Source organism: Medicago sativa, chromosome 3 (genome assembly GCF_051527215.1).
Source record: "Medicago sativa cultivar Bolivia chromosome 3, Bolivia_mono, whole genome shotgun sequence".
Lineage (NCBI taxonomy): Eukaryota > Viridiplantae > Streptophyta > Magnoliopsida > Fabales > Fabaceae > Medicago > Medicago sativa.
In genome coordinates, this window is record NC_140751.1 from 98,782,579 (window position 1) to 98,795,814 (window position 13,236).

A 13,236-nucleotide genomic window follows, 5' to 3' on the forward strand; every position below is an offset into this window, starting at 1 on the left:
TCTATCAAGTCAATTTGATGTTGTTGACTTGGATCATTTTAGTGTGTTCCTTTCAAGGTCTCATGTTCGATTCTTTTCTGTGTCAATTTTGATGGACTAACTTGCTTTCTTAAAGAAAAAAATCTATCAAATTCATGTGCATGGGTCGTTTATCCCAACAAAGTTAGCAACTGAGAAGTCACTCATGGTCGTACTATGTACTCTCAGACTTTGTTTTTTGAAGGGATGTCCTCTCAGACTTTTGTTTTTCTTTTTAATTTCCCGTCTATTTTTAACTTAGAAAAAAAATCTAACAAAATTACTAATCGCATGGTTGATTTTTTTTCCCAAAAATTTGTCATTTTCCATGTATCTGCACATGAGAATGGGATAAAATTAGTATTTTTTATTTTTTTCGTTAAGAAATAAAATTAACCTCAACTGAGTGGTCGTTTTACTCACGTCTCATTTGTTAAGGGCAAATACACTAAATTTGAATTGTTGACTTTTTTTATTAGGCTAATTAATATGATTAGGGCTGGGCCAACGCTTAATTAATAACTTTAGAGCATCTTTATTAGAAGATAGTATTTTGTTTAATAACATGCATAACAAAAATCCATTTTATAGAAACAATTTCCTCAAAATCAATTCTTGTAAAAGTTGAACCTAACATACACTCGACTTGATAGATTAACGAATTGCATATTTGGCGAAGTTTGTAATAATCTGATGGAGATTAACGATTGTATATGTGCAGAGGTATGGGCAAGGGCCTGATGACACGTTACCCTTAGAAAACAATGGAGATTACACAAGGGAAGTAGGGTATTTAAAATTTGCAGATTTTACATCAAACTTAAGTGCTGGCAGTACATTTGACAACCAACTCAACAATCTATGGTACCAACCAGAAGAGATTTTCCCCGTTGGTGGCATTCCTGAACAAAGGCAACATGCTCTTTGGGTCCCCGTTGATTCCAAGTACTACCTTATTGCCAAAAAACTAGAGGTATGTAATTAATTAGGCCTGGATTCAAACTACTATACCATAAATATATCTTAAATGAAATTTTGAATCAATTTATTCATCTGTAAAAATCTATTCAGACAACAGTCATCAAAATAAGTGATACCGTTAAAATTGCGATGATAAATTCTAAACAATATACTAAATATAACCTACGTTCTTTGATTTAAAAGCTAAATTTCCATTTCACAAATCTATAATATTAAATTTTAAAAATAATAAGTAGACATCTCTTGACCAAAAAAAATAAAATAAAATAATAATAATAAGTAGACACCTTTAATTTTCCAACATTCATTCATCACTCAACTTTCTCTTTATTTCTATCTTCATATCTCATCACAAATTTATCACATACAATATCACTCTCTTTATTTCTTTCTCTCTTAAGGTGTCAAATAGAGATTTGAGTGTTTGCAAAACATTTCTCTAAATTGCCCCACCTTGCAATTTAAAGAAAGATAAAGATACATTGATTTTTTTTTTTTTGTTTCAATCCCCTCATATAAAGTTATCTATTTAAAACTCTAACAATTAGATATAAACACATCTCTCAACCTTGCATATATTATGCATTATCTCTATCAACTGAGTTAAGTTCACGGAGATAACTAGAACAACGTTTACGTGGTCATAAGTCAAAATATAAAATATTCAGACAAACTCGTATAAATAGATTTTTTTAAATATTTTAATGATGTATATATTTTATGTGTGCGACTAAATGATTAATATTTATGGTTGTCATCACAGAAAATACTAACTCCTACGGCCTAGCCAGACCAAGCCAAGGGGGTTACCCTTCATTCTATTCTCTATAAAAACCAACCCATTAGGTCCTTCATTTCTTGTCTTCCTATATTGCGTGTGTCTGGGTGTAGATAATAATGGCAGCTACTCATGGGAGAATAGTCTTGTTCATGTTTCTTGCAGCCTTTATGTTGTTTAATACCCAAAATGCATTCGTGAGTTGTGCTTTAACATCAGAGTTACAAAACAAAATTGCTAAAATCAACGAAGAGGGTCCTTATTTGGGTTTAATCATACCAAATTCTTTTGAACTTGACCCTCTTCTTCAAAATCCAGGCTATACTGCTAGTGACAACATCATAGATTTTGCAGGTAAGTGCATGCGTCTATTCCGGCCCATTTAAAAGGACCAAGATTAAATTATACATATGAAAAATCCAAAGTTTATTTTAACTAGAGCTGCACCTAGTAAACAAGGGACCACCTAATTTACAAATCTTCACTGATTTCTAACACCATCAACAGAAAATAACAATGAAATTAATTAACTTTGCAAGGAAATAAGCAATAATCTATTAGTAATATATAGTAATTTTTAATTTTCCTCTTTTTTTTATGGCTAATAACGAAGGAAGGAGATTTCGTTTTGGATCCATTGGCGACAAACCAGTTATACTAGTCATGACGGGATTGAGTGTGGTACGTATGGTTTCATAGTTTCTGAGATTATTTAATATTAATTATTGGAATTACTTAATTAATGTGTCTAATATTTTTGTACTGATGCATGCATGAAATGTAGATAAACGCAGCTATAACAACACAGCTTCTGTTAAGCTTTTTCAAAGTAGATGGAGTTGTTCATTACGGGATTGCTGGAAATGCAAACCCTTCCTTGCATATCGGAGATGTTGCTATTCCACATTATTGGGCTCATTTGGCACTTTGGAGCTGGCAGGTAGTACAGTCCACCACAATAATTATTATTTATATAATATATAGTCGATCAAAAATTGAAATGAAAGTATAAACAGTTAATTAAATATTACCAAAAAAATCATAATATCATATAAAATAAAATAATTGAATCAAAATTTCTTTTATGGTAAATAATTTTAAAATAACAACAACATGTAAAATAAATAAATAAAAGTAAAATAACGACTAAAAAGCAATGAATGTGCATGGTACTTATTTCTTTATCTTTATCTCAAGTCACCTTCATGCTTTGTTTTTTTTTTTTTTTTTTGAAGGATTCATGCTTTGTTGTTATCGACGGAAAACTCATGAATTATATTAAGGTGAATTCTACGGTACAGTCACCCAAATGACTTTTTCAATAAAGTCAAAATTTTTAAATCAGTTTATTCAAAAACCGGCCTTAAAAGTTTAAATTTAAAAATGGAATTTATTAAAGGACCAACAGGGAAATGTATTTTACAACCCTTTATATTATGTCCAAACTATCAAGATATTACATTAGTTAAAGCACAAATTAGATGGTGCAATACAACGGCTGAATATTTTTTAGATAAATATTTATATGAAAGCCATGAAAATATAGATCATTTTTTATATAATGAATATAAAGGATTAGCTCAAGATTTAAGGAATAAACTTAAAGAATTAGCTAGATGAGTGAAGAAAATAATACCCTCACAACTAGAGTTAAAGCTTTGCTTGACGAAACCAAGAAATTAAATGAGAGATTTGAAAGACAGATTTCTTTTCTTGAAACCTTACCTCAAATCTATAAACAAAATAATTTGTTTACAAAAGATTATGAGCAAGGATTAGAAAGACCCCATGAAACTTGGGTAAATATGGAAAAAGATTTTCCGTGTTACAATAAAAATGAGAATAATAAATATCCTCATATATATCATTCTTTTAATCCTCAGTTAAACAATATCACTGATATGATTAATTATCTAATAAAAAACTGTTGTAAACAACATCTTTCTCTTCAAGAAGGGGGGAAGAATAAGGAAAAAATCGAAATCGAAGAAAAAACCTTATTTGCTAATTATAAAAGATGAGTATAGAAGAAAACATAGAGTATCAACTCGAAAAATTAGATCAACTTATGGCTACTTTAGACATAAGTGAAAAAGATTCCATTAAGGAAGAACCTGAACCTAAAGATCTAGAAGATTTTGTCTACGACTTTAGTTCTGATGATGATTCAAAAGACGATGGAAATTTCGTTAAAATAGAACAATTAGAAATGGGCGAAAGCTCAGGAACAAAAAGAGGACCCTCTTATAATTGGAATGCAGAATTCCATAGGGAATTTTCCCAAGCTAAATACCAAAAAATTCCTATGAGTTATATTCCCAAACATAGTGTAAACGATGGAAGTGGAATTTTAAATATTGATTGTGTTGACAATCTTGTCCAAGCCATAAGAAATTGGTATAATAAAAATACTATCCAGATACAGTTAGATAGCGACTTAAAAGGTCTAAGCCCAAAACAAATTTTTAATTATCTTTTGTGTAGAACAGAAGGTAATGCATATAAATTTCTAGCCGAAAAACCTGAAGAAGAACAAACTGCAGAAAATAGTATGGGAATGATCAATAAAATCTTTGAATGGCTTTTAAATGAATTCAAAGGATGGCAAGATACGGTAGATTCAAATACCGCCTTTAACACTGAAAAATTATGGAGAATAATGAATTTATCCATATGTAATCCTTGTTACATAGAAAATTATATTTGCGAATTTTCACAATTATATTATGACTTAAATAAGGATACTAGAGAAAACCAAAAGGTTGTCGAATTATTTTACCAAAAATTACCTATGTCAATGTCCCAAATAATTCAAACTGAATTTAACAGCGCAGTATCCTCAGGAACAGTTAAAAATACTTTAGGAGCTAGAATTTCTATTCTTAGAAATTAGATGCAAGAACAATGCCTAAAGAAACAATCAAAACGAGATGCACGAATAGGTTTGTGCTGCGATAGAATCCAAGGAAAAATTGGAGCATATGGTTGTGAAAAAACTAGGAAAAGAAGAAAATATCCTAGAAGAAAGAAATTTAAAAGATTTTCCTATGATAAAAAGAAACATAGGAAGAAAAAATTCTATAGAAGAAAAAGAGAATACCCTAGGAAAAATAAAACCTGTCCTAAAGGTAAAAAATCATGTACATGTTGGTTATGCCATGAAACAGGACATTATGCTAATGAATGTCCAAAGAAAGTTTCTAAAGAAAAGAAACAAGTTTTAAACATGATCTATAGAATAGGTTATGAACCAGTAGAATCAGACTCAGATTCTGATTGGGAGCAACAAAGTTTCTATGAACTTTGTACAGATTCCGAAGATGAGCAAAACCAAGATTTTGAGTAAAGGAAACCCTAGTGCTACCTTTATTAAAATAAAACTTCGTAAGAAGGAGATTTTAGCCTATCTAGATACAGGCGCAACATTATGTTTTGGAAAACGAAACATATCAAGAAATTGGGAAAGATTAGGAAAACCCAAAGAAATAATTGTTGCAGATAAGTCAAAACATCAAATATGGTTTGTTTTGAAAAACATCTCAATTACTATAGAAGGTCATGAATTCTTCATACCAACAATTTATCTCCATGATTCAGGATTAGATTTAATCATTGGAAATAACTTTTTAAAGTTATATGCACCGTTTGTGCAAAATGTTAAAACTATTTCTCTACTTTGGAAAAATTTAGCAAACCCCAAAGAAAAGACAAAAGTTATAACAACAAAAATTATAACTAGAAATGAGATTATTCAATTAATTTCTGAAAATCTTATAAACCTAAAAAGTATTTGGGAAGAAGGAAAATTCTTTTTAAATCTTGAAGAAATAGAACAAAAACTTGATACTGTATGTTCAGAAGATCCTTTGGATAATCTGAAAAATACAAATCATGAACTTGTTACCATCAAATTACGAGATCCTAATAAGGAGATTAATGTAAAATATAAAATGCCTTATTCAGTACAAGATAAATTAGAATTTCAAAAGGATATAAAAGAACTTCAAGAAAAGAAGTTAATTACTCCATCTGCAAGTCCACATTCAGCACCCGCTTTTTATGTGACAAATCACAATGAAATAAAAAGAGGAAAAGCTAGAATGGTGATAAATTATAAGAAACTCAATGATGCTACAATCGGAGATTCTTATAAATTACCACGAAAGGATTATATTTTGCAAAAAATAAAAGGATGTGATTGGTTTTCATCTTTTGATGCAAAATCAGGATACTATCAAATCAGACTTTCAGAAGAAACTAAGCCTTTAACAGCTTTTTCATGTCCACAAGGTCATTACCAATGGAATGTCCTTCCGTTTGGACTAAAACAAGCACCATCTATATACCAAAGATTTATGGATAATGCTCTTAGAGGATTAGAACATATATGTTTGGCATATATTGATGATATTTTAGTTTTTACAAAAGGAACTAAAGAACAACATCTTAAAGATGTAGAAATTGTTTTAAATAGAATTTCAGAAAAGGGAATTGTTATTTCAAAAAAGAAATCACAATTAGCCAAAAAGGAAATCGAGTATTTAGGCCTTATTTTTAAAGAAAATGGCACCCTCGATTTATCTCCACATGTTCAGGAAAAGATCCAAGCTTTCCCTGATGAATTGAAAGATCGAAAACAAATTCAAAGATTTTTAGGATGTTTGAATTATATTGCCAATGAAGGATTTTTCAAAAATTTGGCAACTGAAAGAAAGATTTTACAGAAAAAGATATCTGAGAAAGTTCCATGGTCATGGACTGAACAAGATACTCTAACTGTAAAAACTATTAAAAGAAAAATTAAAGTTCTACCCAGCTTATACAATCCAACAGAAAATGATTTTTTAATTGTTGAGATTGATGCTGATAAAACAACCTGGGCAGGTTGTATGAGAGCTCTACCTAATGGTAAAGCGATACTGAATCTTGATGATTCGGGAAACTATGTTGGTGATGTAACCCATCAACAAGGAATGAAAGATACTGGAGCAACCCAGTACGCTAAGTCTAGTAGCTCGAAAGAGAAATTGGACAAACTCTCTAATTCATCAGAAAAATTAGTATCAAAAGATACTAAGATTGATTATTCTTATGAAAATATTAAAAATAAGATAAAAGATGAAGATCTTTTACTTTGTAAATATGTTTCAGGATCATTTACAGATACCGAAACAAGATATCCAATTCATGAATTAGAAACATTGAGTTGTGTTAAAGTTTTAACAAAATGGCAAATGGAATTAATTCCAACCAGATTTTTACTAAGAACAGATTCCAAATATGTAACTGGATTTTGGAAATATGACCTTCGCGTCAATTATAAATATGGAAGACTTGTAAGATGGCAGATGAAACTCCAACTGTTTCACCCATATATTGAATATATAAAATCTGAAAAGAATTGCTTTGCAGATGCATTGACAAGAGAATGGAAGCAGCTATAAAGACATTACAGAATTCTCTCAGGCAAAAGCAGGAGCAAATCATTCATATCCAAGACCAGATACTTAATCAAGATTGGCATTTCAAATCATTCATATCCAACAAATGATGGAAGAGATGTAGATCCAAGACCAGAATGTTTTCTGCATCAAATGGAAAAATTCTATGATACTCTCATCAGATTTGGAGTAAAATTACCAAACTTCAGGGTAGTTACTGCAAAGGAAAGCTTTCTAGTCTATAGTGACTCAAGGAAGCAAGCAAGAGAAGAACACCTTCAGCAAATTCTAAAGTTCGAAGAAAACTTTAGCGGGCTTGAAGCTGACTTGGGCCGTCTACCCGACCCAATCCAACAGGAGTGCTGCCGACACTTTCAAAAATACAAAGAACACCAATGCAAGTGGTGTGCAAAAGACATAAATAACGTGGCAGACAAAGAATCGTTGTATGACAGTGACGTTTCACCAAACAACGAAGAAAATGTAGAAAATTAATGGGCATGGGACCCATTTAGAGATAAGCCTTATCTCTAAGGCAATTATGTAATATAATTTTCTTTGTTGTTTTCTTCTTTCTGTCATGTCATTTCTTTTCCGTGTGCTGTAAAGGAAAGAGACGTTGTGCCAACTATGAAGGCCAACTTGTGAGTCTCTCATCCTATAAATAAGGGCCTCGAAGCTCATTTGTAACCACCATGTTTTGAAGCAATATAAGTTATATCGTTTGATATGAGCTTGCCTCTTAGTTTTTAGAACTAGTGGTCCTATAGTGGTAAAACACTATAGCTGAGAATTCTTGAGGTAATACTCTGGAGGAATTCGCCCTGAGTTGGGATAAACTCAACACAAGCAGAAAAAACTGCTGAAGAAGATCAGATTGCTGAAGCAAAACAACCCATATTTCTGAAGAAAAATCAGGTATGAATTTATCAAGAATTATTATAAAATATGTCTGAAGTTTCATATTTTGAAGGAACATCTAGTTATCATGCTGATAGCATAATAGATAATAAAATTGAAGAAGCAGATTTGTCTTTAACTGCTGAAGAAAATTTTAAAAGAAAGTTTAGTAAACTTAAGGAATTTCTGTCAAGAAAAAATATTCTAAAATTCGGAATAATGGTAGGAGAGGAAGCAATTCCAATTGAAACAACTAATGGAAAAATAGTTATATCAACTATAGATAAACAACAAATCGATAAAAGACTTGGAAAATTTTCTGAGAACGAGAGAAAAAAGATTGGTTATATTCATATATCAACCATTCAAATTCTAATCAAAAGTACCTTCATGAAAGGTATTGATTCACCTCTAGAAATAGCTCTAGAAGATTCTAGAATTAGAAATAAAAAACAAGCAGTAATTGCAAAAGGAAATTGTAATCTAAAATATGGAAAGATAAAATTTGATATAAATTTACAGATGGGATTATCCCTAAAAGATATAGATTTGAATAAATCTATAGTTTTTCATTATAAACTAAAAGATTCAACATTTATGAAAGAAGGTAATCATCCTTTTACAATTTACTACAGAATTAATTATGCTTTGAGTAATTCACATCATAGCATAGAATTCATAGGAAAAGAAACAATTCATATTGATGAACTATTTACACCATTAATTACTTTGGAAACACCAATATTTAAAGATATCACGAGAAATAGTTTTTCTTTGATAGAAGCAGAAAAGAATATGTTTGAAGAAACAGAACAACCGTTGTTTAGAAGCCAAAGTCTTCGAATAACATCACCGAACAAAGATCAAAAAGATTTTAGCAAATCATTAAGTTCTCAAACTATATTTGAAGATGATACTTCATCCTCATTCGAACCACCTAGAAAGGATTTCGAAATAAGTAGAGAAAAAGAGCTTAAGGATCTTCATGATTCTATAAAAACTCTATCGACACAGGTTAATAAGATTAATCAAAGACTATAAAAGGTCAAAATGCCTGGATTAAATCTAAAAACAGAGTTACAACTCTATAAGCAAAAACTAGAAAATATAATTTCTGAAATAAATTATCAAAATACAAGAATTATGTTAAATCAAATTCTTTTTGCTTCACAAGATTTAATAATCTACCATGTAGATTCTATTTCTAAGTTATTAGAAGAAATAGAAGATTTGAATACTCTTACAAGTATTCAGCAAGAAAAAGCAAAAATGCTTTTAGAACCCTTTCAAGGCTTAGCAAAAATCGAAAAAATGTTAAAACAAATAAAAACTGATCAAATGCTAGAACAAGAAAACCTCCGCTGGAGAATCAACAATTAGATATGCCTAGACTAGATCTTATAACAGAATTAAGACTCTTCAAGAAAAGGCTAGAAGACATAGTCTCTGAAATAGAATTGTATTATGAAAAAATTGTTTTTAAACAAACTCTTTACAATTCTAGAGAATTTGTTATATATCATATAGAATATATTGAAGATCTATTAAGAGATACAGAAGATTTAGAAAATCTTACTCAGATACAAAAACAAAGAGCTAAAACACTCTTAAAACCTTTTCAAGGGTTATTTAAAATCGAACAAATGTTAAAAGAAGTTCGTGAAAATTCCGCTGAAAACCCCACTCCAAACCTGGTATCAGAGCAGGAAACACAATCCTAAGGGATAAACATGAAAATAAAAATAAAAAAGAAATTAAAAAATATTTTTTATATAAAACAAAAGCTTTTTAAAATCGTTTTTCCAAATAACCGATTTAAAAAAGACATCCACGTGGCACTCTCCCATTAAGCCACATAAGCGACTTTTTCAGAAAAGTCATAAAAACAACTGCACCATAGCAGTCCCCTTATATTAATACTTGAGACAAAAATAATTCATACACGTAGTCATTGTTGACTATAAAATATTGTAGGGTCCTTTTCGAAGGGTGTTTGGTAAAAATAATTGATAACTTACTAGTTTTTAATCAATTCATAGTTGAAAACTTGTTTTATTCAAAATTTTGAACGTAACTTATTGTATATTTTGATTTCCGTTGCAATCATACATACCTTTGAGAGCCCGTAGTTGAACTATTTTTTTCAAAAATAAAAAATAAAAACACAATAAATTTTAAGGCTTTATGTCACCTTTAATCAAGTGGTTGATTTTTTTTTTTTTTGATCAATCAAGTGGTGAATTTAAATGGTTGATGAATTTTTTCAAAAATAAAAAATAAAAACACAATAAATTTTAAGGCTTTATGTCACCTTTAATCAAGTGGTTGATTTTTTTTTTTTTTGTGATCAATCAAGTGGTGAATTTAAATGGTTGATGAATTTGTGTTAATAAATCTTTTTGAAGAATTCTTGTTTGAGTTCTAACTTGAATGATCTTTAGTCAAACTTAACTTATTTACTTTATGAACAACTTTTGTGCTACTAACACCCTTTTCTCTGAAAGTCAGGTGGTGAAGACAAAAGGAAGACTTTTAAAACTTTTTGTATGTTTATTATAAATTAAAAAAAATGAAAATCTAAAAAATATAAAAAGTATTTTGAATGAGAAGTTGTTTTTATAGCTTCTCAAAAAAATCTTTTTTCATAACTGATTTTTTATTAAAAAATATTTTCATTATGGCTAACAAACACAATTAACAAGTTGAGGTTAAATTCTCTGTCAAAAAAAAATTGAGGTTAAATTCTTTTTTGTATAATCTGCCTGAATAAGAAATATTTTCCTTTAAATTAATTAACAACTACATATTTTTTTGGTGAAGTAGTGAACACTTCATCTATTTCTTGTAATGGTCGCTTATATACAAAAAAAAATGTGTTCTTAATAACTCTATCAAGTCAATTTGATGTTGTTGACTTGGATCATTTTAGTGTGTTCCTTTCAAGGTCTCATGTTCGATTCTTTTCTGTGTCAATTTTGATGGACTAACTTGCTTTCTTAAAGAAAAAAATCTATCAAATTCATGTGCATGGGTCGTTTATCCCAACAAAGTTAGCAACTGAGAAGTCACTCATGGTCGTACTATGTACTCTCAGACTTTGTTTTTTGAAGGGATGTCCTCTCAGACTTTTGTTTTTCTTTTTAATTTCCCGTCTATTTTTAACTTAGAAAAAAAATCTAACAAAATTACTAATCGCATGGTTGATTTTTTTTCCCAAAAATTTGTCATTTTCCATGTATCTGCACATGAGAATGGGATAAAATTAGTATTTTTTATTTTTTTCGTTAAGAAATAAAATTAACCTCAACTGAGTGGTCGTTTTACTCACGTCTCATTTGTTAAGGGCAAATACACTAAATTTGAATTGTTGACTTTTTTTATTAGGCTAATTAATATGATTAGGGCTGGGCCAACGCTTAATTAATAACTTTAGAGCATCTTTATTAGAAGATAGTATTTTGTTTAATAACATGCATAACAAAAATCCATTTTATAGAAACAATTTCCTCAAAATCAATTCTTGTAAAAGTTGAACCTAACATACACTCGACTTGATAGATTAACGAATTGCATATTTGGCGAAGTTTGTAATAATCTGATGGAGATTAACGATTGTATATGTGCAGAGGTATGGGCAAGGGCCTGATGACACGTTACCCTTAGAAAACAATGGAGATTACACAAGGGAAGTAGGGTATTTAAAATTTGCAGATTTTACATCAAACTTAAGTGCTGGCAGTACATTTGACAACCAACTCAACAATCTATGGTACCAACCAGAAGAGATTTTTCCCGTTGATGGTATTCCTGAACAAAGGCAACATGCTCTTTGGGTCCCCGTTGATTCCAAGTTCTACCGTATTGCCAAAAAACTAGAGGTATGTAATTAATTAGGCCTGGATTCAAACTACTATACCATAAATATATATGAGTAGGGTTTCAACAAATAATTTACTATAATAATAAATATATTTTTACATTTATATATTTTTGAGAGGATCAATATTGTATCCATTTTTTTTGAGGGAGCAATTATGTAGACATGTAAACTATATTTTTACATTTATATATTACTACATGATACAAATTATGTGGTTATGTTTATTCGGATATATTTTTCAGCAAATGAAGCTGGAGGCGTGTATAGACTCAGACACATGCTTGACAACGACACCAAAGGTTGTGCTTGTAGACAGAGGAACAAGTGCAGGGTTCTATCTAGACAATGCAGCATACAGAACCTTCATCTACAATAAGTTTAACGTGAGTCCAGTGGACATGGAAAGTGCATCAGTGGCTCTTATATGCTTGCAACAAAGGATTCCCTTCATTGCTATCAGGGCTCTTTCTGATTTGGCTGGCGGCGGCACTGCAGAGTCCAACGAGGCTGATACCTTCTCACCACTGGCCGCCACTAACTCTGTTGCTGTGGTCATTGAGTTTGTGAAGCTACTGTCATCACACCACTCCAAGTGGTGAACTATGTTATGATGTTTTTAATAATCCGTAATTAGTGCAATGATATGCACATGTATGTAAACAACAACTTTGTTCTTGGTTTGGTTGTCTGGAATATAATAAAGCATAACATTTCTTTCACGTGACTTTAAAAAAAAAAGAAGGGATTTTAGATATTACTTAAAAAGGTTAAAATATAATTAAATATTAAAAAGGAAATCTTAAATGTAGTAATTAGATATTTAATATATTATGCATAATAAAACATTCAACAACAACGATGTGTACATCAATTAATTTTTTACAATTGTTCAATATCTTTTTTTTTAATCTTTTTATTCATATTACATCATCAATTTATCACATTTATTACATCATTTTTTCATGTCTCTTTCTCTCTCATAATCTATACAGTTACTTTCAAAGGATTTACATAAAACATTTTCCTAAAACTTTATGGATATGGAAGTGGTTATCTTTTACTCCCTCCGACTCAAATTATTATATGTCGTTTTGGTCATTTACACAAATGAAGAAATATAATTAATGTTGTATGGAAAAGATATATTATAATTCATTTTACAAATTTATTCTTCATTAATGATATATGAAAGATAAATAAAAGAACTGAAATAAGAGAGGGCAATAAATAGTTGAAGG

General features: G+C 30.1%; 1 protein-coding gene across 1 annotated transcript; it reads left to right on the forward strand.

Annotated features, from left to right (window-relative positions):
• The first annotated feature begins 1,859 nt into the window (after window positions 1-1,859).
• LOC146942725 (bark storage protein A-like) lies at window positions 1,860-12,717 on the forward strand. Its single transcript, XM_085756773.1, has 5 exons — window positions 1,860-2,131; window positions 2,391-2,458; window positions 2,562-2,717; window positions 11,745-11,996; window positions 12,241-12,717. Exons 1-5 carry the CDS (start codon window positions 1,897-1,899, stop codon window positions 12,595-12,597), a joined length of 1,068 nt encoding a protein of 355 aa, XP_085612899.1. The 5' UTR covers window positions 1,860-1,896; the 3' UTR covers window positions 12,598-12,717.
• Window positions 12,718-13,236: the final 519 nt, after the last annotated feature.

What these genes read in the sequence shown, in the direction of transcription:
- LOC146942725 (XM_085756773.1), top strand. Translation starts at nt 1,897, where the DNA reads ATGGCAGCTACTCATGGGAGAATAGTCTTGTTCATGTTTCTTGCAGCC. An exon ending in TGGCACTTTGGAGCTGGCAG is followed by an intron (nt 2,718 to 11,744) that starts GTAGTACAGTCC and finishes GTATATGTGCAG; the next exon opens with AGGTATGGGCAAGGGCCTGA. An exon ending in GTATTGCCAAAAAACTAGAG is followed by an intron (nt 11,997 to 12,240) that starts GTATGTAATTAA and finishes TATATTTTTCAG; the next exon opens with CAAATGAAGCTGGAGGCGTG.